Raw genomic sequence first — 24609 nt, 5'->3', positions numbered from 1 at the left:
AAGGCAGAGATCGACCGCATGGAGCCGAGGCTGGAGGCCCAGGGCCAGGCGATCCAGAAGGTGGAGGCAGGGGTAGCAGCTTGCCTCGGGAGATGGGGATGATGTGGGATCAACAGAGGCGGCTGCAGGAGAAAGTGGAGAATCGGTTGCGCGGACAGAAGTTAAGGATAGTGGGCCTGCTGGAGGGAAGTGAGGGAGCGGACGCCGGCGCAGATGTTTGAGAAGCTGCTGGGAGAGGGCGCGTTTGCACAGCCCTTGGAAGTGGACTGGGCGCTAATGAGGAAGCCACATGGGAACGAGACACCTTGGGCAATGGTGGTGCACCTGCACCGGTGTTTGGATAAAGAACAAATTTTGAGGTGGGCCAGGCAAAAGAGGCACTGCGTCTGGGAGGGCAATGAGCTACGGGTGTACCAGGACCTGGGTGAGGAGCTGGCCAAGAGGAGAGCAAGCTTTAATAAAGTGGAGGCAGCCCTCTTTAAGAAGGGGTTTGTTTGGGTCACTTTTGCACTGTTTGGTGCCATTGTTTTATTTTGGGTTTTTTCTTGATGGGGGAGGATGGGTTGCTCTTTTTTGTGTTTTATGGGGGTTAAATTTTCACTGGGAGGGTGGTTGAGCGAGAGGAATCAGTGGGCGGGAGGATGCGGGGGCTACCAAGCTAATTGGGCGGTCTCGTTCATGGAAGCGCAGTGGGGTTTAGCAGGTGGTTAGTGCATTGATGGGGGTTGGGGTTGTTATTTTGTGGTGGGGGGGAGGGAATGAACTGTTGACGGGAGGGGTTTCTAAAAGGTGGTATGGGGAAGGTCGATGAATGTTGGCGACCGAGGGCGGGCCTGAGGTGGTGCAGGTCGCAGGCTGGAAGTTGGCCCAGGAGGGGCTATGGTTGATCGGCAAGGAGGGAGGGGCAGGGTCCCCCCGACCAGGCTGATCACGTGGAGCGTGCAAGTGTTGAATGGGCCAGTTAAGAGGGCCCGTGTGTTCGCACACTTGAAAAGCTTGAAGATGGAAGTGGTTCTGCTACAGGAGACACACCTGAAGGTGGTGGATCAGACTAGGCTGAGGAAAAGGTGGGTAGGGCAGGTATTTCATTTGGGGTCAGATTCTAAAACGAGGGGTGTGGCAATTTTGATCAACAAGCGGGTGGCATTCGAAGTGGGGAGTATGGTGGCGGACTCTGGGGGGGAAGGTATGTTATGGTGAGTGGGAAATTGGAGGGGATGCTGGTGGTGTTGGCGAATATTTATGCTCCGAACTGGGATGATGTAAGAGTTTGAGGCGAGTGTTGGGGAAGATCCGGACAAAGGAGCTAAGGAGGGTGTCGGCGGCAGCAAAGGAGCTAAGGAGGGTGTCGGCGGCAGCAAAGGAGCTAAGGGGGTTAATGGAACACATGGGGGTGGATCCGTGGAAGTTTGGGAGGCCGTGAGCAAAGGAATTTCATTCTTTTCCCATGTGCACGGGGTGTACTCTCGAATTGACTTTTTTGTTTTGGATAGGACTTTGCTGGCGGGGGTGGTGGATGTTGAGTACTCGCCCATAGTGGTGTCAGAGCACGCCCCGCACTAGGTGGACTTGCGGGTGAGTAAGGTGGGGGCCAGCGCCCGCAATGGAGAGGTTAGATGTGGGGCTGTTGGTGTAGGAAGAGGTGTGTGAGCGGGAGAGAGAGGCCATTCGGGGGTATGGAGATAAATGATACGGGGAGGTTTCGGCGGCCACGGTAAGGGAGGTGTTGAAGGCAGTGGTGGGAGGGGAATTCATATTGACACGGGCACAGAGGGAGGGGGAGATCCTGCAGGTGGCAAGAGGTACTTGGAAGCCCTGGAGACGGGGCTGTTGGAAGAGCGGCAGAAGCTACAGATGGTGTTTGGGTTGTTACAGAATTTACAGTGCAGAAGGAGGCCATTCAGCCCATCGAGTTTGCACGGCCCTTGGAAAGAGCACCTTACCTAAGCCCATACCTCCACTGTAACCCCACCTAACCTTTTTTGGACACTAAGGGCAATTTAGCATAGCCAATCCACATAACCTGCACATCTTTGGACTGTGGGAGGAGACCGGAGCACCCAGAGGAAACCCACACAAACACGGGGGGAACGTGCAGACTCCACACAGACAGTGACCCATGCTGGGAATTGAACCTGGGACCCTGGAGTTGTAAAGCTAACCACTGTGCTACTGTGTTGCCCTATCTACGGGGAAGGTGGTGCACAGTTGAGAGGGGCGGTGTGTGAATATGGTGAGCAGGATACTGCCGCACCAATTGAGGCAACGAGGGTGATCAGGAAAGTGAAGGACAAAGGGGAGGGGGGGGGGGGGTCGTTTTGGATCCGGTGGGGGTGACTATTTAGGGATTTTTACAGTGGACTGTATGAGTTGGGCAAGGCTCCGGGTGCGGATGGGTACCCAGTGGAGTTTATAAAAAGTTCTCGGGGCTGCTGGGGCCCTTGCTGGTAAGGGCTTTTAATGAGACATGGAAGGGGGTGTTCCTCCCAACAATGTCGCAGGCCTTGATCGATTTGTGCTGAAGCGGGATAAGGATCTGGAGCAAGTGGCTTGTACAGGCCGATCTCCCTGTTAAATGTGGGTGCCAAGTTATTGGCCTTGAGAATAGAGGATTGTGTGCCAGGAGTGATAGGGAAGGACCAGACAGGGTTTGTTAAGGGAAGGCACCTGGTGGCGAATATCAGGAGGTTGCTAAAAGTCATAATAATGCCCTCCAAGGGACGGGAGGTGGAGGTGGTGGTCGCCATGAATGAGGGGCTCTCCGAGGGACGGGAGGTTGTGGTCGCCATGGATGAGTGAAGGCCTTCGACAGTGACGAGTGTGTGGACGAACCGGGTGAGGTTGGACCATTTTAGGCTGCACCGGGGGGATGAGACAGGGATGTCCACTCTCCCCACTGCTTTTTGCCTCAGAGCCAATGACGCTGAGAGCGTTGAGGGCATGTCCGAGGGTTGGGGGTTTCTGGTAGTGGTTTGCTGACATCATGTCGGAGGTGTTGAAGGTAAGGGTGGTTCCGAGTCCAGAGGTGGTGACTTTTGATGTGTCAGAAGACCTGGGAGTCCAGGGGATGAGAGGCTGATGTCTTTGCCTCCAAGGTAGATCGGAGACTGATTTTATTGGCACGGAGAGACTCCGAGCCCCCGAAGTCACGGGTGTAGATTAACGAAATGGCTGTGTTTCTTCGGCTCGAGAAGATTAAGTTCACCCTGAGGGGATTGATGCTAGGGTTTGCCCAGAGGTGGCAGCCGTTTATCGACTTCTGTGGGAAAAAAATTAAGCTGTCCGCAGCGGGGGGGGCGCCGCCATGGGGGGGGGGTTGGGTAAGACGGGGATGGTTTGTGGGAAATTGGGATTGGGGAGTTTATGTAAGCCATGTTGGCTGGGTTTTGTCGTTGGTTGGGTGCGTGTTCATCTTGCTCTTTTGATATCTTGTTAAAATTATAAATGCCTTAATAAAATTAATTTTTTTTTAAAAAAGCGATGTCTGTCACTTAGAGGATGATTTATTAATCAAACATTGGACTTTACTTAAGATTGACTGGTATCAATCAGGAATAATTCCGTGTCTATGTACACCACTTCATGAGAATAGGTTTTCTCATGCCACTACTGGCCGTGGACGTTGCTGTGACTAATAATTTGATACATTCTTATTATGAAATGCACTGAAATCAGTGGTCTATTCATTATAGGAAACATTCGTTGAAACAATGTCTGAGTTTCTACAGACAAGACCTTAAAGTTCAATAGTTAATTCATTATCTGAAACAATGACTATCATTTCACAATGTGGAGATGCTGCCGTTGTACTGGGGTGGGCATAATAAGAAGTCTTACAACATCAGGTTAAAGTCCAACAGGTTTATTTCGAATCACTAGCTTTCGGAGCGCAGCTCCTTCCTCAGCTGCGCTCCGAAAGCTAGTGATTCAAAAGAAACCTGTTGGACTTTAACCTGGTGTTGTAAGACGTTCTGTATCTTTTCACAGTCATGGCATTTTGAATAATTCCATTCTTTAGCTCTGCACTCGGTCAGTACCTAAAAAACAATCAATAAATCAATAGTCTTATCAGTGAGATTTGAATCTGGGTCCCTGGTTCTGTGAGGCATATTGTTACTCAGTCTATCACCAGAAATGGAGACAGAGAGGGGTCAAGGAAGGGAAGTAAAATGTGGTTATGCACAGGTTGTTTTTGACAAGAGAACTTTTAAAAGATTCAATATTACCAAATTCCTTCAAATGTTAGCTGTCTTGATAAATAATGTTTCGATATGCTGGTTGACTTTTAAATCTGCTTGTTCTCTGTTTCTTGTAGGTCCACGGCTAGGCCTGGCCAGACTTTTATCAGGTGAGTGTTTTATATAGAAAATAGGGGCAGGAGGAGGGCCATTCAGCCAATCAAGCCTGTTCCACCATTCATTCTGATCATCGCTGATCATCCAACTCCTTGACTTGTTCCTGCTTTTCCCCCCCATATCCTTTGATCCTTTTAGTCCCAAGAGCTATATCAAACTCTTTGAAAACGTAGAATATTTTCGCCTCAACTGCTGTCTGGTAGTGAATTTCACAGGCTTGCCACTCTCTGGGTGAAGAAATCTCTTCTCATCTCAGTCCCAAATGGTCTACCCAGTATCTTCAGATTGTGACCCCTGGTTCTGGATTCTCCCGCCATCAGGAACATCCTTCCTGCATCTACCCTGTCTACTACTGTTAGAATTTCATAGGTTTCCATGAGATTCCACCCTCATTCGTAAACAACATCCACTGGCTCCTCATCATCAACGCCACTGGTTACGTACTCAAATAATTCCAGTAGATTTGTCGAGCACTATTTCCCTTTTATAAATCCATGCTGATTCTGTCTAATCCCGCCACTCTTTTCCAAGTGCTCTGCTATAAAATCTTTTATAATCGACTCTCGTATTTCCCCCACTACTGATGTCAGACTGACTTATTTATAATTCCCTACTGGTGATCACCAATTCATCCGCCATTTCTAGGACCACTTCCTTAACTTTTTAAAAATTAATTTATGGGATGTGGGCGTTGCTGGTTAGGCCAGCATTTATTGCCCACCCCTAATTGCCCTAAGGGTGATGGTGAGCTGCCTTGAACTGTTGCAGTCCCTGACGTGTAGGTACACCAACGGTCTTGTTAGGGAGGGGTGTTCCAGGATTTTGCCCCCAGCGACAGTTAAGGAACAGTGCTATTTTTCCAAGTCTGGGTGGTGAGTGATTTGGAGGGGAAACCTCCTGGTGGTGATGTTCCCAGGTATCTGTTGCTCATGTCCTCTGGGATGCAGATTATTAGGCCCGGGGGATTTATCGGCTTTCAATCCCATAAAGTTCCCTAACGTCATTTCCCTTCTAATACTGATTTCCTTCAGTTCCTCCCTCTCACTAAATCATATGTCCCCCAACGTTTCTGGTACGTTATTTGCGTCCTCCTTTTTTGAAGACAGAACTAAAGTATGTATATAGTTGGTCAGCCATTTCTTTGTTCCCTATTATAAATTCCCCTGTTTCTGTCATTTTTATTGACCAATCCTTTTCTCTTCACATACCTATAGAATCTTTTACAATCCGTTTTTATGTTCCCTGCAAGTGTACTCTATTTTCCCCTTCCTAATTAATCCCTTTGTCATTCTTTGCTGTATTTTAAACTGCTCCCAATCTTCAGGTCTGCTGTTCTATCTGGCCCATTTGTACACCCCTTCCTTGGATCCAATACTGTCTCTAATTTCCCTTGTAAACCAGAGTTAGCTCAAGTTTCCCGTTTTTTATTTTGGTCCAGAGAGGAATAAATTATTACAGTTCACCCATGGGTTCTTTCGATGTTTGCTATTGCCTATTCACTGTCAACCATTTAAGTAATGTTTCCCAACCCATCAGAGGCAATTTGCGCCTCATCCCATCAAAGTTACCTTTATTTGCATTTAGGACCCTTGCCTCAGAATCAACTACGTCGCACTCCAAATTCTATAATAATCATCAAGTGGCCTTGCACAACTAGAATGCCAGTGATTCCTTGCTCATTACACAATATCCAGTCTAGGGTGGACTGTTCTCTAGCTCGTTCCTCAACATATTGGTTCAGAAAACCATCCCGAAAACATATTCCATAGTATTGTTACTAGTTTGATTTGACCAATCTAGATGCAGATTAAAGTCACCCACATTTGCAGATGTTCCTTTATTGCATATGTCTCTAATTTCCTGTTTAATTCGATCCCCCAAACCACTACAGTTTGAGGGTCTATATACAACGCTCACTAATGTTTTTTGCACCATGGCAGAAGTTCTCGTACAGATTCCACACTGTTGGAACTACTATCCTTTTCCACAATTGCATTAATTTCCTTTATAACCAGCAATGCAACCCCAGTGCCTTTTCCTTTTTGTCTGCCCTTCCTAAATATTGAAAACCCCTGGATGTTCAGTTCCCATCCCTGGTCACCCTGCAGCCATGCATTCGTAATCCTAACTACCCATTTGCATGTATTTGTGAGATTAATTCATCCACTTGCAAATGCTCTACACATTAAGGCACAAAACCGCAAGGCTTGACTTTTTAACATTCCTTGTTCTGTTCTCATTGTTTTACACTGTGGCCCCGTTTAATTCTGGCCCTTGATTTCTCTGCCTATCACTTTTCTTCTTCATCTTTCTGTCTTTTGTTCTAGTCTGAGTTCCCCCCCCCCCCCCCCCCCCCCCCCTCTCTCTGACTCCTTGCATAGATTTCCAACCCCTTCCCAATTTAGTTTAAACTCTCCCCAACCATTCTAGCAAATACTTCCCCACGGACATCATGTCCTGCCCAGGTGCAGTCCGCCCAGTTTGTACGAGTGCCACCTCTCCCATGCTGTACTTTAATCTTAAAAATTGCACATTGTTACTGATTAAATTTCTTTAGCATTGCCCAGCAACTGAATTTAAAGGAGTGAAAGCAATAATCAAGCAGCAAGTCTGCCAGCATCTGAAAAAAATATAAGCAAACCTCTTTGGATGTAAACTGTTGCATTGCTGGCAGGTATGGTTCTGATGAATGTCTACACAAGCACCGCCTTGTCTGTCCTCAGATGGTAGACCTATTGTGTGATGCAGAATATCTGATATTGGAAGACAGGTTAATGTTCCATGAGTGCTCCTTACAAGTGCTCAATAAATTTAGGATTTATCCAGGCTCATTTGAGAAGACCCTGATGCCTAATATCATTGCACTGGTCTCCTGATGGGGCTGTCTGTTTGCCCTAACCCCATCTATTTTATTTGCAGCATAGTAATTTACTGTTTTTGGTTCTCACCATTTGTAGGTTTTCTTTCTCTTCCTGTGTATAAAGGAATTGGGGATTCTTCCCTACAGTTCTGCCCACCATTTAAATACCTGTGATGGGATACCTCTAATAGCACTTTACTTAAATACTGCAAGGAGTATAACAGTATTGTCTTGCCTTTCACAGAGCTGCGATGTACCCCTGGACAGTTTGCTTGTAATACTGGAACTATTAAGTGTATTCCTCTCACCTGGCATTGTGACGGCTGGCAGACCTGTGAAGATGGCAGTGATGAGCTGGATTGTCCAGGTGAACTATAAGATGTGGAATTGAGTGATACCTATGATATCTGTAAATACCTCCTCTCTATATCTGGGATTTTATAGTTAAGTTGGCTAGAACTTGGCTTCCGTTTGCGGCTATGCCTAGGTAGGTCGCACGTTCGGCAGCACCCGCCGCGAACGGACTTTTGGGCTCTCGAGAGGGGCCCCAACGGCAATTGTTCGACGGCTTCCAGTGTGGGAAGGTGACAGCAAGGTCCCCCCCCGACATTATATGGATTGGACCAGGAGTGGAGCGGTGAAAAAAGTGATCTTGGAGCAGCAAAAAGTGAGGGGGAGAAAAAACAAGGTGGCGGCGGGTGGAGACCAAGCAGCATGGGTGCAGTGGTCGCAGGAGCAGCAGGGGTTTCTTAGACGCTGCTTTGAGGAGCTGAAAACCGAAATGCTGGCGCCAAAGAAGGCGGTGATTGAGAAGCTAGTGGAGACCCAGAAGGCCCAAGGGGCGGCGATCGGGGAGGTGCGGCAAAAAGCCTCGGAGAACGAGGACGAGATCTTGGGCCTGGCGGTGAAGGTGGAGGCGCAAGAGGCGCTGCACAAGAGGTGGCCGGAAAGATTTGAGGACCTGGAGAATAGGTCGAGGAGGAACAATCTTCGGATTCTGGGTCTCCCTGAAGGAGTTGAGGGGGCCCGATGCTGGGGCATATGTGAGCACGATGCTCAATTCGCTGATGGGTGCGGGAGCCTTCCCGAGGCCTCTGGAGCTAGATGGGGCTCACCGGGTCCTAGCAAGGAGAGACAAGGCCAACGAGCCGCCAAGGGCTGTAGTGGTGAAGTTTCACCGCTTTATGGATAGAGAGTGTGTCCTGAGATGGGCCAAGAAAGAGCGGAGCAGCAGGTGGGAGAACACGGAGATCCAAATCTACCAGGACTGGAGTGCAGAGGTGGCTAAGAAGAGAGCGGGTTTTAATCGGATTAAGGCGGTGCTCCATCGAAAGGGGGTGAAGTTCGGTATGCTGCAGCCAGCGCGATTGTGGGTCACGTTCCAGGATCGGCACCACTATTTTGAAATGCCTGATGAGGCATGGAGTTTTATACGGACTGAAAAGTTGGACTCAAATTGAGGGTTTGTTATGGGGGGATGTTTACTGTGTATATAGTGTTTATTATGTTTAGGGAATGTTCCTCTGGTTTGGGTGCTGGATGGGTGAAGGGATTGGATGGGGAGACTGGGCGAGTATGGGCGTCGTTGTTGGAGGGGCAGACCCCCACGAAGGAAGAGGGGGAGCGGAGGCCCGGGGGTGGGGAATTGGGGTAAGGCCGCAAAAGGAGCTGCGCTAGAGGGGGCGGGGCCGGCTCAGGAAAGCGCAGGCTTTTTCCCGCGCTAGGGAAGGATGGGGGGGGGGGGCAGGGCAGTGCTGGAGAGGAGCGCACACTGGGGGCCGGGGATCCTCACACTGGAGGGGGTCGATGGAGATGCCGGGGTCAGCAGGAGTCAGCTGACTTACGGGAGTGTTATGGGGGGAGCAAAAAGGGCTAGATGTAGATCTGGAGGGGGGGAGGGAGAGGGGGGTATAGGGTTGCTGCTGCATTGGCCAAAGGGGAGCTGGAAGTAGGAGAGATGGTCGGGGCGTGGGTCCGCCGTCTTTGGGACTGGGGGTGCGGGAGGTGCGGGCACGTGGCTGGCCTAGAAAAGGTGATGGCTAGTCGGCGGGGGGGGGTGAGCAGCCCCCCAATCCGGCTGATAGCTTGGAATGTGAGGTGCCTGAACGGGCCGGTCAAGAGGGCCTGGGTGTTCGCGCACTTAAAGGGACTGAAGGCAGACATGGTTATGCTCCAGGAGACACATTTGAAGGTGGCAGATCAGGTTAGGCTGAGAAAGGGACAGGTATTCCATTCAGGTTTGGATGAGAAGAACAGAGGGGTTCCAATACTGGTGGGGAAGCGGGTGTCGTTTGAGGCAATGAATATTGTAGTAGATAATGGAGGTCGATATGTGATGGTGAGCGGTAGGTTGCAGGGGGTACGGGTGGTACTGGTAAATGTATATGCCCCGAACTGGGATGATGCCGGATTTATGAAACGCATGCTGGGTCGGATTCCGGACCTGGAGGTAGGAAGCTTGATAATGGGGGGGGCGGATTTCAACACGGTGCTGGACCCAGCACTGGATCGCTCTAGGTCCAGGACTGATAAGAGGCCGGCTGCGGCCATGGTGCTTAGGGGGTTTATGGACCAGATGGGGGAGTGGATCCATGGAGGTTTGTCAGGCCCCAGGTAGGGCGCTAATCCCGAAAGTGGAGGGAACGGAGTATTCGGCCATAACCATCTCAGACCATGCCCCGCACTGGGTGGAGCTGGAGTTAGGAGAGGAGAGGGACCAGCGCCCGCTGTGGCATCTAGATGTGGATTATTGGCGGATGAGGAGGTGTGCGGGCGGGTGCGGGGGTGCATCGAAAGATATTTGGAGGCCAATGACAACGGGGAGGTGCAGGTGGGGGGTAGTCTGGGAGGCGCTGAAGGCGGTGGTCAGGGGAGAGTTAATCTCCATCAGGGCCCACAGGGAGAAGAGAGAGAGCAGGGAGAGGTTGGTGGCAGAGATCTTAAGGGTGGACAGGAGATATGTAGAGGCCCCCGAGGAGGGACAACTCTGGGAGCAGCGGAACCTCCAGACGGAGTTCGACCTGTTGACCACAGGGAAAGCAGAGGCACAGTGGAGGAAAGCGCAGGGGTCGACGTATGAGTATGGGGAGAAGGCGAGTCGGATGCTGGCACACCAGCTTCGTAAGAGGGAGGCAGCGAGGGAGATAGGTGGAGTTAAGGATAGCGGGGGGAATACGGTGCGGAGTGCGGTGAGAATAAATGAGGTACTTCGGGACTTCAATGGGAATCTGTACAGATCTGAGCCCCCAGCGGGGGAAGAGGGGACGCGGCGATTTTTGGATCAGCTGAGGTTCCCGAGGGTGAAGGAGCAGGAGGTAGCTGGTTTAGGGGTGCCAATTTGGCTGGAGGAGCTGGTTAAAGGTTAAAGCAGGCGGGGAAGGCCCCGGGGCCAGATGGGTTCCCGGTCGAGTTTTACAGGAACTACGTGGACCTGCTAGGCCCGTTGCTAGTGAGGACTTTCAATAAGGCAAGGGAGTGGGGGGGACCTTGCCCCCGACAATGTCCGGGGCGCTGATCTCTCTGATCCTGAAGCGGGACAAGGACCCACTGCAGTGTGGGTCGTATAAACCGATCTCGCTCCTCAATGTGGATGCTAAGTTGCTGGCAAAAGTGCTGGCTACGAGAATTGAGGACTGTGTCCCGGGGGTGATTCATGAGGACCAGACGGGATTTGTAAAGGGCAGGCAGCTAAATACTAATGTGCGGAGGCTCCTCTTTGTGATTATGATGCCCTCGGTGGAGGGAAAAGCGGAGGTAGTGGCAGCTATGGACGCGGAGAAGGCCTTCGACCGGGTGGAGTGGGAGTATCTTTGGGAAGTGTTGCGGAGGTTTGGGTTCGGGGAGGGGTTCATCAGCTGGGTTAGATTGCTATTTAGAGCCCTGGTGGCGAGTGTGGCTACGAATCGGCGGAGGTCGGAGTACTTTCGGCTGTATCGAGGGACGAGGCAGGGGTGCCCCCTGTCCCCCTTGCTGTTTGCATTGGCAATTGAGCCTCTGGCCATGGCACCAAGGGAGTCCAGGAAATGGAGGGGATTGGTCCGATGGGGAGAGGAACATTGGGTGTCGCTGTATGCGGACGACCTGTTGCTGTATGTGGCAGATCCAGTGGAGGGGATGGCGGAGGTCATGCGGATCTTGAGGGAGTTTGGGGACTTCTCGGGGTATAAGCTTAATGTAGGGAAAAGTGAGCTCTTTGTGGTGCATCCAGGGGACCAGGGAAGGGGGATAGACGACCTGCCGTTGAAGAGGGCGGAAAGGTGGCTGGGAGTTGGGGGGCCCTGCACAAACTCAATTTGACGCGGTTGGTGGAGCAGATGGAGGAGGATTTCAAAAGATGGGATGTGCTGCCACTCTCGCTAGCGGGCAGGGTGCAGTCGGTTAAAATGATGGTCCTCCCGAAGTTTCTCTTTGTGTTCCAGTGCCTTCCCATTATGATTCCCAAGGCCTTTTTCAAACGGGTAGGTAGGAGTATCATGGGTTTCGTGTGGGCAAATAAGACCCCAAAGGTAAAGAGGGTGTTTCTGGAGCGTAGTAGGGACAGGGGAGGGCTGGCTCTGCCGAATTTGTGCGACTATTGTTGGGCAGCCAATGTGGCGATGATCCGTAAGTGGGTAATGGATGGAGAGGGGGCGGCATGGAAGAGGTTGGAGATGGCGTCCCTGTGTGGGCACGAGCCTGAGGGCGCTGTGCGAGTGAGGTTTAATTCTTCCTCTTGCGCCAGGCTCAGCCTAATACAATTCAAGGTTAATTCACAGAGCGCATATGACAGGGGCATGGTTGAGTAGGTTCTTTGGGGTGGAGGATAGATGTGGGAGGTGCTCGGGGAGACCGGCAAATCACGTCCACATGTTCTGGTCGTGCCCGACACTGGAGGGGTTTTGGAGGGGTCTTGCGAGGACTATGTCCAAGGTGGTGAAAGTCCAGGTCAAGCCGAGTTGGGGGTTGGCACTATTTGGGGTAACGGACGAGCCGGGAGTGAAGGAGGCGAAAGAGGCCGGTTATCCTGGCCTTTGCGTCCCTGGTAGCCCGGCGGAGGATCTTGCTATTATGGAAGGACACAAAGCCCTCCAGTGTAGAAGCCTGGATAAATGACATGGCAGGGTTCATTAAGCTGGAGAGGATAAAGTTTGACTTACGAGGGTCTGTGCAGGGGTTCTTCAGGCGGTGGCAACCGTTCCTAGACTATCTCGCGGAGCGTTCGGAGGAGGTCAGCAGCAGCAACCCAATGGTAGGGGGGGGGGGTCTCTTTCGGTGGGGGGAATTCGGGTGTGGTGGGGGGGCTTCCCTACGGGTACCTTTGAATGTCATATGGGGGGGGTTACTGTATATGGGGAAACCCAATGTAAACGTTTTGTATAATTTTTGACTTGTGTTTGCGTTTCTTTCTTTTTGTTATGGGGGGTGGGGTTTTGTTAAATTTTGTTGGAAAATTTGAATAAGCACGTTCATATAAAAAAAATGTTGGCTAGAACTTTTAAAAGATGCTAAATAAGCTAAAGTTTAAGAGCGGCACAGTGGCACAGGTTAGCACTGCTGCCTCAGTGCCAGGAACCTGTGTTTGATTCTGACCTTGGGTGACTGTGGAGTGTGCGCATTCTCCCCGTGTCTGTGTGGGTTCCTCTGGGAGCTCCTGTTTCGTTCCACAGTCCAAAGATGTGCAGGTTAGATGGATTGGCCATGCTAAATTGCCCCTTGGTGTCCAATAGTTAGGTAGGGTTACAAGGATATGGTGTGGGCCTCGGAAGGGTGCTCTTCCTGAGGGTCAGTTCAGACTCAATGGGCAGAATGGCCTCCTCCTGCACTGTAGGGAATCTATGAAGTTGCTTTGACCAAAAGGCATTTGATGCAGTGCCGCACAACAGCCTTCTGGGTAAAGTTATAGCTCATGAAAGAAAAGGGACATTCGCAACATCTTCGGCTTTATTAACCGGGGCGTAGAGTACAAGAGGAAGGAGATTATGTTGAGCTTTTATAATACACTAGTTTGGCCACAGCTGACATAATGTGTGTCTTGAGCACCACACTTTAGGAAGGATGTGAAGGCTTTGGAGAGAGTGCAGAAAAGATTCATGAGAATGATTCCAGGGATTCGGAGCTTCAGTTATGAGGATAGATTGGAGCAGTTTGGATTGTTTCCTTGGGAAAAAGAAGGCTGAGAGAAGATTTGATAGAGGTGTTTAAGATCATGAGAGGTCTAGACAGAATAGATGGTGAGATGCTGTTCCAACTCGTCAAAGAGGTTCATCATTTTTACACTCAGCTAGTCCCAGTTGCCTGCATTTGGCCCATATCCCTCTATACCCATCTTTCCCATCTAGCTGTCTAAATACTTTTTAAAAGACAAAGTTGTACCCACCTCTACTACTGCCTCTGGCAACTTCTTCCAGACACTCGCCACCCTCCTGTATGAAAAATTGCCCCTCTGGACCCTTTTGTATCTCTTCCCCCCCCCCCCACTCACTTTAAACTCCTTAAACTCATGAAAGGATTGAGAACAAGAGGGCACTGATGTAAGGTATTGTCAAAAGAAGCAAAAGCAACATGAGAAAACAAAAATTCACTTTGACTGGTTAGGGTCTGGAATACGCGGCCAGAGAGTGTGGTGCAGGCAGGTTCAATTGTAGCTTTCTAAAGGGAACTGGACTGTTCTCTGAAAATGAAGAATGTTCAAGGTTACAGGAAGAAGGCAAGAGAATGGCAGTAAATGAATTGCTCATTTGGGGAGCCAGTGCAGACATGATGAGTCAAATGGCCTCCTTATAGGCTGTGAACAATCCTTTGATTCGGAAATGTCTGCATTCCTTATTTCTTTGCCGTGTACAATCAGAAATCCAAAACTTGGTGCCAATGGTTGCTGGCAGGCTTTGCTTTGGTGCCAGTGGCTGCCAGCTGGTATCCCTGTGGGGCATGGAAAATCTGGAAAAGTCATAGAAATTTCAAAACAAAAGGGCCCAAAATCCATAGGATTTTTTTTAACGATCAGACCTTTATGACTTTGTGGAGTTCCAACCTTTTCCAATGTTTTTCTGACCTCCTTCTCCCACTCTCTATAATTGTTTGCTTTGCATATCCAGGATCCAGTGCAGGTTTATTTCCCCCACCTCTTGTTTGATCCCAGTGACTAGCTGCTTTGGAGACTGCCAGAACAACAACAATCATTGTCTGAATAGCCTGTCCAGTCTAACCTCCGATTGGCTTTGGACACTGCCAGAACAATGGAGGTAACTGACCAAGTAGTAAGCTCCAATATTTCCTTGTCCCTGCTTGTTTGTTGGCCTTGTGTAAGGTTTGTTGGCCTTGTGTGAGGCAGAGTTCAAGATATGTGGGAGGTGTAGGCATATTCACCCTCAAAACACCACCAGTAGCCTGCGAAAAGTAAAGATGGGGATGGCAGATACAAGAAGAGTTGTCCCAATACAATATTTCTGTATACTCTGGCCTGGCTGAACGGTTGGCAGCGCAGGTGAAGAAAGTGGGAAAACAAAATGGAGTTTGATTGGAAGAGCAGACAGGAAGCATGGGAGGAGCTGCTGTTCCAATCACGGATTCTGTCTCTCCCGTGCTTGCTACTCCAGAAACTAAATCTGTGATTGGATGAGCAGCAAGGGTAGTAGCCGCAAAGCTGTCATTGGAGAAACTGGAGCAGTTATCCTTGACAACAATCTGTGCTTGACTGAAACTTCCTCATTCTGCGACAAGGCTAAACTAGCTAGTGACTCATCAGAGGATCTGTAGAATAGACTGGGTCACTAGAAGTAACTACCCACTTAATATAGGACATGCATAACATGCGACTGAGCCATGTCTTTATGTTACTTACACAAACTTTTCAAACTGCATAACCTGAATGAGGAGACAGAAGACGATGCCTGAGTGAGATGAAGACTGCGTGAGTGACAAATTAGGTTCCCTTGGGGATTCAGGGCATGAGGGGAAAGTGCTTCAAGGTTTATTGCTACTCGTAAAGTGAGTTACATTATTAGTCAGATTTATCAATACCAGCAAGGGTTATTAATAGTTGTAAGGATTATTAATAGTTGTTCGTTGTAAGCTTTATTAAGTTACGGTCAAATACAATTAATAGAAGTCAACCAAAGTAAAATAAAGTTTGTATAAGTAACTTAAAGACATGGCTCAGTCGCATGTTATGCATGTCCTACAGTAAGTGGGTAGTTACTTCTAGTGACCCAGGCGCCCACGTGCAGAAACTTAAGCTGCAGGTTTTTTAACTCGAGTGGGGGCTGAAGTTACCGTGGTGCATCCATGAGGCTGAGAGCTATATGGATAGCACATTCAGAGAGGTTGCGTAGGGGCATGGAGGCAGAAAGGGAATACATGACCGCCAGGCAGCCCCAAGAGAACCAGGAGTGAAATAGTGGATGCTCTGAGGATTTATTTTCTGATCCTCAATAGATACAGGCGAGGTATCAGAGGATTGGGGTCTGTGAATATTGTATCATAGTTTCACAAGGGATAGACCAGATAATTATAGACAGGTTAGTCTGACTTCGGTGTTGGGCCAATTATTGGAATCAATTTTGAGAGCCAGGATAAACTATCACTTGGGCACAGATTGATCAGGGATCATCAGCATGGTTTTAAGAGAAAGTTGTGCCTTACTAACTGAATTGAATTTTTTGAAGAAGTAACAAGGAAGGTTGATGAGTGTAGTACAGTGGATGCAGTCTATATGGATTTTAGTAAAGCATTTTACAGGATCCACATGGCAGACTGGTCAGAAAAGTAAACAGGCAATTGGATAATCGTAGTTTTACAACACGAAAAGAGGCCCTTTGGCCCATCCCGTCCGAGTTGACCAAGCACATTAATCCCATTTTCCAGCATTTGGTCCGTAGCCTTATATGAAATGGCATTTCAAGCGCGGATCTAAGTACATCTTAAAAATTGCGTGTTCCTGCATCTTCCACCCTATCAGGCAGTGAGTCCCAGATTCCAACCACCCTCTGGATGAAAAAGTTTTTCCTCACTTCTCCTCTAAATCTCCTGCTTTAAATCTATGCCCTCTGGTTATTGACCCCTCCACTAAGGGGAAAAAGTACCTCCTGTCCACCATATCCATGTCCCACATAATGTTATGTACCTCAATCTGGTCCCCCCTCTGCCTTCTCTGCTCCAGGGAAAACAACCCAGCCTATTCAGTCTCTCTTGATAGCTGAAGCGATCCAGGCCAGGCATCGTCCTGGTGAATCTCCTCTGCATCCTCTCCAGTGCAATCACTTCTTTCCTATAGTGTGGTGACAACAGTACTCAAGCTGTGGCCTAACCAGCGTTTTATACAGCTCCAGCATAACCTCCCTGCTTTTATATTCAGTGCCTTGGTTAATGATAGTGAGAATCATCTAGGCCTGCTTAGCCACTTTGTCAACCTGCCCTGCTGCCTCTGTGAACATGCCCACCAAAATCCCTTTGATCCTCTGCACTTACTCAGATCCGACTATTCATTGTTTGTTCCCTTGCCTTGTTAGTCCTCCCAAAATGTATTATCTCACACTTTTCATGATTAAATTCCATTTACCACTCTGCTGCCCACCTAACCAGCCCGTCCATATCGTCCTGTAATCTAAGGCGTTGCTCCTCCAATTTTTGTCAAATCTGTGGATTTACTTATCGTACCTCCTACATTCCCATCCAGATCATAAATGCACACTATAAAACAGCAAGGGTCCCTGCACCGATCCCTGTGGCACACCACTGGATACAGACTTCCAGTCACAACAACTTTCAACCATCATCCTCTGCCTCCTACCACTAAGCTGGTGTTGGATCCAGTTTAACCAAATTGCCCTGGATCCCATGTGCTCTTAGCACCATCATCAGGCGCCCATGTGGGAACTTGTCAAAAGCCTTACTAAAGTGAATGTAGACTATATCATCCGTACTACTTTCATCTACACACCTAGTCACCTAGAAGGGAATGTGGTGGGATGGAGCCAAAATTAGCTCAGTGACAGGAAACAGGATGACTGATGAATGTTTTAGTGAACGATGAGCAGTTCCAATGGCCTTCCACAGGTCTCAGTTTTGGCAGGTAGGATCAAGGATAACCCTAAAGCTTTCTATAGATATGTCAGGAATAAAAGAATGACTAGGGTAAGAGTAGGGCCAGTCAAGAACAGTAGTGGGAAGTTGTGCATGGAGTCCGAGGAGATAGGAGAGGTGCTAAATGAATATTTTTTGTCAGTATTCACACAGGAAAAAGACAATGTTGTCGAGGAGAATACTGAGATTCAGGCTACTAGACTAGAAGGGCTTGAGGTTCATAAGGAGGCGGTGTTAGCAATTCTGGAAAGTGTGAAAATAGATAAGTCCCCTGGGCCGGATGGGATTTATCCTAGGATTCTCTGGGAAGCTAGGGAGGAGATTGCTGAGCCTTTGGCTTTGATCTTTAAGTCATCTTTGTCTACAGGAATAGTGCCAGAAGACTGGAGGATAGCAAATGTTGTCCCCTTGTTCAAGAAGAGGAGTAGAGACAACCCCGGTAACTATAGACCAGTGAGCCTTACTTCTGTTGTGGGCAAAATCTTGGAAAGGTTTATAAGAGATAGGATGTATAATCATCTGGAAAGGAGGGTTGTGAGGGTTGTTAAGGCGTACGATGTGTTAGCTTTTGTTGGTAGAGTGATTGAGTTTCGGAGCCATGAGATCATGTTGCAGCTGTACAAAACTCTGGTGCGGCCGCATTAGGAGTATTGCGTGCAATTCTGGTCGCCACATTATAGGAAGGCTGTGGAAGCATTGGAAAGGGTGCTGAGGAGATTTACCAGAATGTTGCCTGGTATGGAGGGAAGATTTTATGAGGAAAGGCTGAGGGACTTGAGGCTGTTTTCGTTAGAGAGAAGACGGTTAAGAGGTGACTTAATTGAGGCATACAAGATGATCAGAGGATTGGATAGGGTGGACAGTGAGAGCCTTCTTCCTCGGATGGTGATGTCTAGCACGAGGGGACATAGCTTTAAATTGAGGGGAGATAGATATAAGACAGATGTCAGAGGTAGGTTCTTTACTCAGAGAGTAGTAAGGGCGTGGAATGCCCTGCCTGCAACAGTAGTGGACTCGCCAACACTAAGGGCATTCAAATGGTCTTTGGATAGACATATGGACGATAAGGGAATAGTGTAGAGTGGTTTCACAGGTCGGCGCAACATCGAAGGCCAAAGGGCCTGTACTGCGCTGTTATGTTCTATGTACCTGGACTCAGTTGGTCCCTTTGTTCGGAACATATAACTCAAACAATCTCAGCACTGCAGTGCAACCACACCTGAGTGTGGAGGTTTGGTGAGCTGAGGGGAGTTCGGTGAGGAGAGATGGGCCTGTTTGCTTTATTTAACTTTTTCAACCTGTGGGAATTGCCTTCTGCTCTCCTTCAGTGAAGAGGGGAACTGTTGGTGAGTATCTGGCAAGTGATCATGGTCTATTTTCCTACGGTTTGAAATAGTACTGAAATTTGTGATACTATTAATAAATATATAAAAATAAATAATTGAATAAAATAATTAAAGCTCATGCCTATGGCAGGACAGATGATGTGTCATGGCTGCAGCTCATGGATACTGGTGTTATCCAGGGCGAGCATGTCTGCGGCTTAAGGAGCTTCGACTCAGAGTCATTTAGCTGGAGGCTGAGCTGCGGACATTGTGACACACCAAGGAAGCGAGAATTACCTGGAGGCTTTGTTTCAGGATGCAGTCACAGTCTTTAGGAAAGTGTTCAGGGACACGTGGGTGTGATTGCAGCTGGGGCAGGGAAGGGGACCCAGAGGGCAGGAGTGTTAGCCCCTGCAATTGCCCAACAGGTTTCGGGTCCTTTCAGCTTGTCTTAATAAGAGTGGGAGCTACAGGGTGGATGAGTTGATTGGCCATGGCACTGTGGCAGAGGAAACCATTCAAGTGCAGAGTACAAGAATGTAGTGGTATTCGGGGACTGTATAATGAGGGAGATTGACACTTCTCTGTAGCAAGGAGAGTGTGTCCAGACACAATGTTGCCTGCCAGGTTCGGGACATCTGCTTGGTGCTGGAAAGCCACTTGCAGTAGGAGGAGAAGGACCCACTGGTCGTGATCCAGGTAGATACCAGTGACATGGGCAGGACGAGGAAGGAGCTTCTCCATAGTCGGTATGAGGAGCTAGCACCAAATTAAGTGGAACTTCAATGGTGATAACATCTGAATCATGTGCAAATTGATATCAGGCAAAAATATGTGAGAAATGAATGCGTGGCTCAAAGACTGGTGCGGGAGAAGTGGGTTTTGGTTTGTGGGGCACTGTCGCCAGTACTGGGGAAAGTGGGAGTTGCACTGTGAAGACGGTCTGCACCTGAACTGTGCTGGGGCTGATGTTCTAGCAAACTGAATAACTAGAGGGTGTTTTAAATTCAACAGTGGGGGCAAGGGATCAAATTTGGGAATATGTGGTAAACCAAAACGTAGAGACAAGGCAAGAGAGCAAGGGAAATATGGGAAATGATTAAACAAACCATGACAGGAAGGTGACAGGAGTACAAATGTAAAAATAAATCCACAGATAAGGCTAGATGCTACAAAAATGATTGGATGAACTAAGGTTCTGTATCTAAATGCATGTAGCATTTGTAACAAAACGGATGAACTGTTAAATTCTATGCCTTCACCCTAAGGTCTAGAAAGAAGTGACGAATGAGTTATTGATGCGTTGATTTTAATTTCCCAAAATTACTTGAACTTGGGGATGGTTCCATTCGATGGGAAGATAGCAAATGTAACCCCGTTATTCAAAAAGAGAGACCAAAAACAGGAAACTACACACTAGTTAGCTTACCATCTTTCATAGAATAATGTTAGAAGCTTTATTAAAGAGGTTATGTGCTATTCTTAGATTTTCATAAGGCATGTGATTAGTTGGCACATCAAAGGTTATAGCGTAAAATAAAAGCTCATGGTTTTGGGCAGGATTTCCCAAACTGGGTTCCCAGGGTGCCCTGGGGGAAACCGCCGGGGGGGGGGGGGGGGGCTGGGATAGGGCGGGGGCTGGGATAGGGCGGTGGGGGAGGGGAGGCGTGAGGGCAGGCAAAGGGTAGCAGAGGGGGGCGAGGCAGACCCGGGCGAGGGGGAAGCGAGCGCGCTGAGCCCAGTCGAGGGGAAGGGCGGTGGGAGTGAGTGTGCGGGAGACTTCCTACATTTGAAGTTTCCGGGGATGCTTAAAGATTGTAATGCAAGACTGTTAAGGTGGAGTTTATTGGTACGACCATTTAACTTGAAAATTATTAATGTAGCAGGAAGAGAAAATGTGTTTGCAGATGCTTTATCACAACTTTGAGATGCGGGAAGATTGAAACGTTAAAAGTTGGGAAAGAAAGACTGAAATGGACTATTCTGATGCTTAAATTCACATGCATATATGTGACAAGATAGGTATCAAATCATGTAAAAGTAGTGGTGAATAATGAATAGTATTTAAAGTTGAAAAATGAAGCCCTCTTTTCATATTGCTGGTTCATTTTGATTGGGGCTGGGGAGGTGTGATTTTTATTTTTTAAAACCCTGGTTTAAAATACATAACTTTTTAAGGTGTAAAAAGTGAGGTAACAATAGTTTCTAACCATTTACTTGTTCACATGTAGATGGCTATTGAGATATTGTTTTGATTGCTGGAGATTCCCTGGCGTAATTTGAGGGCTTGTGTTTAATCCTAGTTTAAGCAGGTCATTGGATATTTTAGTGGGATGCAGATTATGTAGTTCATGGGATGAGCCAGGTCTGTCTGTAGTTTGCAGTTTTGCCAAATACTGTTGGATTGATCAGAAGGTTCTGATGAGATAAAAGTGTCCTGGACCTGCTCTTTAAAGAGTTTTTCTCCATAGGGTCTAGACAGAGGACAGCAAGTAAACCTGTTTTGTTAACTTTATAAGTGCCATTTAAACTGTATTGGGCTGCTTCGTTGGAATATTTATAGTGAAGGTATAGGGCATAAGTTAAGGTTTTTTTTAAATTTAAGAAAGGTTTAACTGTTAATTGTAAAGCTATTTCTTTGATAATGCTATTGATTCTGTGTTTAAATTAAAATTTGTTTGACCATAAAAGATACCTATTGGTCAGAGTCATCACTCCTAGAGTGAAGTATTCTTTTCTCCCAGTTTTACAAATTGCAAGTTGTTTGGGGTCTGGTCTGATATTCTAACAATTGCTCCACTATCAGTGGCAACGTGGATTTTAAGCATCGGAATTCCATCCCTAAACCCCTCTTCCACTCGACCAAACGTTTCTTGTTTAATACATTCCTTCAAACCTAGCTCTGTGATCTCATCCAATGTTCTACTAGTCTTATGTTACTCCTTCTGAAACACGTTGAAAGTTATTTGATAATGCAATGTTATTTGGTGGTTAGAACGGTTGTCCTAATTTCACCAAGTGCCTATTTTTCTTGTTAGGTGTAATTGCCGATCACCGGGTACAGCATGTGAAGGAAACCGTGGACTTGAAACATGGGCATGGCATAGGAGCTGAAGAGACACACTTCTACCCCGTCAATGTGGGCCAGCCATTTCATTTCACCCGTAGGTTATTGTTCCCTAACGCAAGCTTATGACCTTGCCCTTCCAAATCCAAGCATCCTATTTCACAGGTATCAGGGAGGGATACTAGCTTGTGCTTTGGAACCACAAAAACATCAATTCAATATTTTAATAGTTTAAATATTGTCCTCTTCCTACATACTATCTCTGAAGTCATAAGTACTGACCCTCACTGGGATGCAGTTCCTGAAGGTGCTGACTCACTGGGGTAGCATGGCCGTTCTTAGTTGGTGGAGCAATTTGTCTGGTTAATTCCGATAACGAACGATACTCCCACATGCTAAACAGTTACGCGACCCCCGAGCGGTCCGCGTTAAACTTCTTAGAGGGACAAGCGGCGTACAGCCACACGAGATTGAGCATACAGCTCTTAAAGGTGCTGACTCTCACTGAGATACAGTTCCCGAAGGTGCTGACTCACATTGGGATACAGTTCCCGAAGGTGCTGGCTCTCACTGGCGTACAGCTCTTAAAGGTGCTGACTCTCACTTGGATACAGTACCCGAAGGTGCTGACTCTCACTGGGATACAGTTCCCGAAGTTGCTGACTCTCACTGGGGTACAGTTCCTGAAGGTGCTGACTCTCATTGGCGTACAGTTCCTGAAGGTGCTGACTATTTTGGGTACAATGTACTCATGTTATATAATGACAGACCAGCACTTTGTCTTTGTTATATAATCTTATTATTGTCACAAGTAGGCTTACATTAACACCGCAATGAAGTTACTGTGAAAATCCCCTCATCGCCACATTCCGGCGCCTGTTTGGGTACTCTGAGGGAGAATTCAGAATGTCCAATTCGCCTAGCAAGCACATCTTTCGGGAATGTGAGAGGAAATTGGATCACTTGGAGGAAACCACGCAGGCACGGAGTAATCTTATACCGAGCAGGACTGTACCCCAATGTTGTGCAGTGACAGACCTGTCCCACCACCAATGTTACATGGGCACTGTCCTACCACCAATGTTACATGGGCAGAACCGTAGCCTAGCATCCTTCTGGCGCCAACCCGTAGCACAGCATCCTGCCAGCACCGGCCCGGGCCCAGAGTCCTGCTGGCGCCGACCCATACGATACTGTGGTGTATTATTATGGACCAGTGCTGCTTCTGGTAGAAATGGCTTGGTGAGAGTTATTTAAAACATTAATGTTTGGACAGAGTAAATGGAGGGAAATTGATTTCAATGGTTTACGGTTTGATGACAGTGAGTTACAGAGGGAAGTGGTGGGACAGTGGTATTGTGGACTTCTTAACTGGCTCCTGGTTCAAATCTCACCACGGCACAGTGGAATTTGAATTCTGTTTTTTTTTAAGTAAGTCTGGAATTAAAAGACGAATGTTGACCATGAAACCAATGTCAATTGTTGTAAAAACCCATCTGGTTCCCTAATGCCCTTTAACGAGGGATATCTGCCATCCTTACCTGGCCTACGTGCAACCCCAGATCCACAGCAGTGTGGTTGTCTCTGAAATGGCCGGGCAAGCCACTCAGTTCAAGAGTAATCAGGGATTGGAAATAAATGCTGGCCTGTACAACGATGCCCAGATCCCACCAATGCATTAAAAAAAATGAGGATTTGAAATTCACTGCACGACAGGCTGATGGGTGGGGATTCAGTATTCGCTTTCAAAAGAGAATTGAATAACTAATTGCAGGAGAAATATTTTGGGGAAAGGGGAATGAATGCGGAAGTGGGACTAGCTTAATAGCTATTCAAAAGAGAAAAAAAAGCCTCAGTGGGCTAAATGGCTTCCTATATTGCATTGCTGCAGGGTGTTTCTCGTGTGGATATAGAGCACCCTTTGCTAAATTTTACATGCTGCATACCTCTCCATTATAGTGTCATACGAGAGCCAGTCAAATTGAGCTTCTTCTTGTTGATAGGGAAGTGCCCAACAGGCTGGCATCACTATGAAGGGACAGCAAGCTGTTACCGAGTGTATTTGAACAGTGAGAATTATTGGGATGCAGTCCAGAAATGTCAGCAAGCAAATGGATCACTGGCCACCTTCACAACTGACCAGGAGCTGCGATTCATACTGGCAGAAGAATGGGATCTGGAGGAACATCCAGTGAGCCAAAAGGACCAACGCAGGTGAGACTAGATGAACAAAGGCTTTGGGTGGGGGTGCGAAGCGAAGGAAGAGGAATGAGGGACAAGGGATGTGAAAGTGAGGGGAATATGGGCAAGAGGAGTGGGGGTAAGGGTGATGAAAGAAGGCCACAATAAAAGGGGAGAGGAATTGAGGGCCAAGGTCATACGGGTGAGTGGGAAGGTGCGGGGCGGGGGGGAGAGCGGGTTGGAAAAGTTGGGGATAAGAGTGAGCGGGTGAATATTGGGGAAAGATGGAGCTGCAGGTGTGCAGTGGGTGGGAGTGGACTGAGAGGGGACTTTAGACGGTGGGTGCTTGACTTAAAGATATATGCCCATTAAGCATCCATGGATCAAAATGATAAAAAAATAAAGAAAAGGGAATCATCAGGATGTTGCTTGGGATGGAACATTCAACTTGTGAAGAGAGGTTGGATAGGCTTGGTTTTTTGCTGGAGCAGAGAAGACTGTCCGTCATTGGTCAGCCCATTCTGCCAGCCGATTTCTGCCCTATTACCTGTGATTGTACAACCTTCGCCGTCTCCCACACACACGTTTGGTATCATTGGGAAATATTGAAATTCAAATCATTTATTTATATTATATATATATATCAAAATTAGTGGTTCTAGCATTAACCCTTACGAACCCCACTATCCACCATCATAAAATTAGAACCATAAATTTCCCACCGTGCAAAAGGAGACCACTCGGCCCATTGAGTCTGCACCG

General features: G+C 47.9%; 1 protein-coding gene across 3 annotated transcripts in view; it reads left to right on the top strand.

The window, feature by feature from the left end:
* The window catches only part of dgcr2 (DiGeorge syndrome critical region gene 2), an 85455-nt gene that overhangs the window by 15291 nt on the left and 45555 nt on the right, over positions 1 to 24609 (top strand). For all 3 annotated transcript variants that reach the window (XM_072499938.1, XM_072499949.1, XM_072499928.1), the window contains exons 2-5: positions 4316 to 4348; positions 7460 to 7582; positions 21638 to 21763; positions 23670 to 23880. In XM_072499938.1, the coding sequence (XP_072356039.1) occupies positions 4316 to 4348; positions 7460 to 7582; positions 21638 to 21763; positions 23670 to 23880 (493 nt within the window). The remainder of the gene's footprint in view (positions 1 to 4315; positions 4349 to 7459; positions 7583 to 21637; positions 21764 to 23669; positions 23881 to 24609) is intronic.

This window comes from Scyliorhinus torazame, chromosome 1 (genome assembly GCF_047496885.1).
Source record: "Scyliorhinus torazame isolate Kashiwa2021f chromosome 1, sScyTor2.1, whole genome shotgun sequence".
Classification (NCBI taxonomy): Eukaryota; Metazoa; Chordata; class Chondrichthyes; order Carcharhiniformes; family Scyliorhinidae; genus Scyliorhinus; species Scyliorhinus torazame.
This window is presented reverse-complemented; position numbering and strand designations above follow the sequence as displayed.